We start from the raw sequence: 3537 nt of genomic DNA on the forward strand, positions 1-3537 counted from the left end.
GCTTGTAAATCTTTCCTTGGGAGGGGAGAAGAGGCGGCCTTCAGTTAGAACGCGGAAGGGCTCCGGGACCGGCTTGAAGTGGCATTTGCACAGCAATTTTGGTTTTTATTCAGGTTGTCAGTTCATGAGGGTTGGCTCGCGGAGGACTGATGGCGATTATAGGGGAATTTCGCCTACCAAGTCACCCCCTGGCTCTGCCTTTGCGCGCCACAACGCGCGCGGCTCCCACGCCCCTATAGCAGAGGATCCGACTGGATCAGAGAGGCAAATGAGGGTGGGGCGGGGCCTGGCGATAGGGGCGGGGCTCCCAGCCTCCCCGGCCGGGCCTAGGCTAAAGGCGTGGAGCACCCGGCGCTGAGAGCGCGTAGTAGAGCAGCGCCCACTGTACAAAAGTGGGCGACGACGATCGCGCCGTCCCAGTCCGCCCGCCAGCGTCCGCGCCGCTCCCGCACCCTTACCCTTGCTGGCCCTTGCTGGGCGCGGCCAGCGGCCATGCAGCCCCGAGGTTGAGGCGGCCCCATGGCGAAGCCCGCTTCCCCACAGTCCGGACAACGACGGCGCATGGAGAACTTCCGTAAGGTGCGCTCTGAAGAGGCGCCGTGTGGGGGCGGGGCCGAGGGGGGCGGCCCCGGCTCCGGCCCTTTTGCGGACCTGGCGCCGGGCGCGGTACACATGCGAGTCAAGGAGGGCAGCAAGATCCGGAACCTGCTGGCCTTCGCCACCGCCAGCATGGCGCAGCCAGCCACGCGCGCCATCGTCTTCAGCGGTTGCGGTCGGGCCACCACCAAGACCGTCACGTGCGCCGAGATTCTCAAGCGCCGCCTGGCTGGCCTGCACCAGGTCACGCGGCTGCGCTACCGGAGCGTGCGCGAGGTGTGGCAGAGCCTCCCGCCAGGGCCCTCTCCCGGGCAGAAATCTAGCGAGCCGGCCGCCAGTCTCAGTGTACTTAAGAACGTCCCCAGTCTCGCCATCCTACTTTCCAAGGATGCACTGGATCCGCGCCAACCCGGCTACCAGCCCCCGAGCCCCCATTCTGGCCCCTCGTCCCAGCCAGCCGCGCCGACGTCCAAGAGGAGCCTAGGGAAACCCGCTGCTGAAGGCTCTGCGAAGCGATCACAACCTGAGGTAGGTGCTGCGGAAGAGGAGCGGACGGCCTAAGAACTCATGGCTCTGGGCCACCGAGACTAGCTGGATCTTAACCCCAGCGCCTCGACCTTGAGATGCACCTCCAGCCCTTCAGCCTCGGTCTTGTGGAGCTCACAGCCTGATCTCAGCTCCTCAGACTGGCATCATGGACCCCACGGCCACAAGAGAGGGACCCCAGGGAAGCTTCCTGAGGTGGTTGCTCCTCCACTTGCGTTGCCTGAAGACGCAGAATTCCATCTTCAGCCTTTCTGAGCCATACTGGGACCTTCTTCAGGGAGGGAATGCTGAGCAACCTGAACGTTGCTCAGGACCCCCAGTGTTTAAAGGCAACCAGCATTCATGAGGGGGACAGGAGTGTGGAAGCCAAGGAGAGAATGCTCTTGGAATCACCTCCATCATTGGCACGGAGGGCATGGGGTGAGAAAGCTACTGCTTGGAGGCAGGGGCGTTTGAGTTGTGGGGAGCCCCATTCTACCCCTCACCCCAGGACAGTTATCTTTCTAGTGTTCCTTCCTCTACTTTTAAGGAGCATCCTGAGATCATGGTGGCAGGTGCGTCACCATGGGCTCTAGCTCTTTTAACATCCCCTGTTTGCCATGCTAACCCAGAGGGAGAGACCCAGGACAGAACTCTCCATGCCTCCTCCCTTGAGCCCCACAGCTGGAATCTTGCTTCCAATAAAACAAACAAAAATGGCTCTGTCCCAGATTTTTTCCTAACCACTTGCCTGTGCAAAGACAGCTCTGGCCTGCCCCCTTGTGTCTCAGTCCCCTCTAGCCTGGGTTCCTTAGCCTTTGGAGTCTTCAGAGCAGGCACAGAGACAGGACCGCTTTAAAAATGGTGCAAGAGGCATATTGCCTAGGTCCTGGCTTCTCTCTCTCTCCAGCCCTCTTTGGCTGTCTCTGGCATCAGGGTCTTATGGCTGGAAGGCAGCCTGTCTCCCCCTGTGCATTACCACTAAGGGAGAGAGAGCAGCACATTACTTTTCTGCGAGGAGAAGGAAGGAGAGCATTGATAAACTCCCTTGGGGGGGTCACTGCCAAGGGTGGCAGACCCTACTGGGGTCCCTAAACCTGCAGCCTCCTGCCAATAGACTGGGCCTTAGCTGGAAGGCTGGCACAAAGTCCCCTGATCTCCATGGGTAGAATCTCCACTTCACTGCTCGCTCTCTGAGAAAGGACAGCACACCCTTGGGAGAGGGGGAGGAGAGAGACTGAGCACTAATCCACTGCTGGAAATTACTATTCAGCAGAGAAGCTGGGACTTGGGCTGTGAATCACTGCAGGCTTCCTGATAAGCTGTGCCTCCAGCCCTGCACAGCTGTCTACTGAAAGATAACAGCCTCATAAGCCTCTGCCCAACTCCATGTCATCTGGGGGAGGGGGTAGTACTGTGTGCTGGAAGAACTCTAGCAAGTAAAAGTGGGGGACACATAGCCCCAGGATCTCAGAAGCACACCTCACTCCACGTAACTCAACAGCACCCTAGGAAGGAGGAGATGGGGAGGAATAAAAGTCATTTTGCTGGCAGAACCCTGAATAAGTCCTTCTGCTGGTGACAAGAGGTGGGATTCTGCAGCTGACAGGAGGGGCTCTTCAGGGAGTTGCCCTCGCTTCATATCTCTACTTGAGCTTTGGATCAGTTAGCCATGCCATCCAGACTCCAGCACTGGTTGCCCTCCCCAGTGCAAGACTCCCAGTGGTGAAGACTCACACCCACAAAACTGTCAGATTTGTTGTTTTCGATGAGTCCCTGGGGAGGACTAAGGGGGTTGGGTGTGGTTGTTGACCCTCTCAGGGGTGGCCCAATAAGGGTGAAAAAAATGTAAATTATCCTAACAACCAGTGACCCCTGGGTTGGTCCTGGGCTTCCTCACTAAAAATAAATGATAAAACTTGAAAGAGGTTCTGCGTGGTAGAAGCTTAAGGGAGACTGAGCTTGGTTCTGGAAAAGGTCCAACTCTCCAAGACCACTAGTGTCTAAAATCCTGATTGCCAGTCAACAGGACTTTGCAAGCAGAGGCTTTCTTTGTTGATGGCTTGGGTCAGGTAAGTCCCCTTCCAGCCTGGAAACTTCCTAGTGTGTGGAGAGAAGAGGGACATGTTGTTACTCCACTTCCAGAGTGTTAACCTGCCCCCATGGAGGGCTGTCTCTGCCTCCCATACTGGAAAGCAGGTTATGAAATGCTTTCTTCTCTGCCGCCACTCCACCCTAGCAGGTTCAGTTCCCAGGCTTTTGAAAGGATGCCAGTGGAACCTAGCACCCATGAGCACCCCACCCCTGCTTTACTAATCCTCTGACCCTCCTGACCCAGGAACAGACTCCAAAGGAAGGTGACTCATATCCCTGTATATCTCCCCCAAGCCTGAGGTGGGACCTTGAGAAGTGCTG

The 3537-nt window shown here is 57.4% G+C and overlaps 1 protein-coding gene across 1 annotated transcript; it reads left to right on the forward strand.

Annotated features, from left to right (window-relative positions):
• Nucleotides 1-310: 310 nt before the first annotated feature.
• RPP25 (ribonuclease P/MRP subunit p25) lies at nt 311-1841 on the forward strand. The gene has a single exon (XM_039856489.1). The coding sequence runs from the start codon at nt 520-522 to the stop codon at nt 1156-1158; it is 639 nt and encodes a 212-aa protein (XP_039712423.1). The 5' UTR covers nt 311-519; the 3' UTR covers nt 1159-1841.
• The last annotated feature ends 1696 nt before the right edge of the window (nt 1842-3537 follow it).

This window comes from Pteropus medius, unplaced genomic scaffold (genome assembly GCF_902729225.1).
Source record: "Pteropus medius unplaced genomic scaffold, Ma_sr-lr_union100, whole genome shotgun sequence".
In the NCBI taxonomy this organism is placed as follows: Eukaryota; Metazoa; Chordata; class Mammalia; order Chiroptera; family Pteropodidae; genus Pteropus; species Pteropus medius.

Bases quoted from the DNA above. Each gene is read 5' to 3' on its own strand.
- RPP25 (XM_039856489.1), top strand. From the start codon at position 520: ATGGCGAAGCCCGCTTCCCCACAGTCCGGACAACGACGGCGCATGGAG.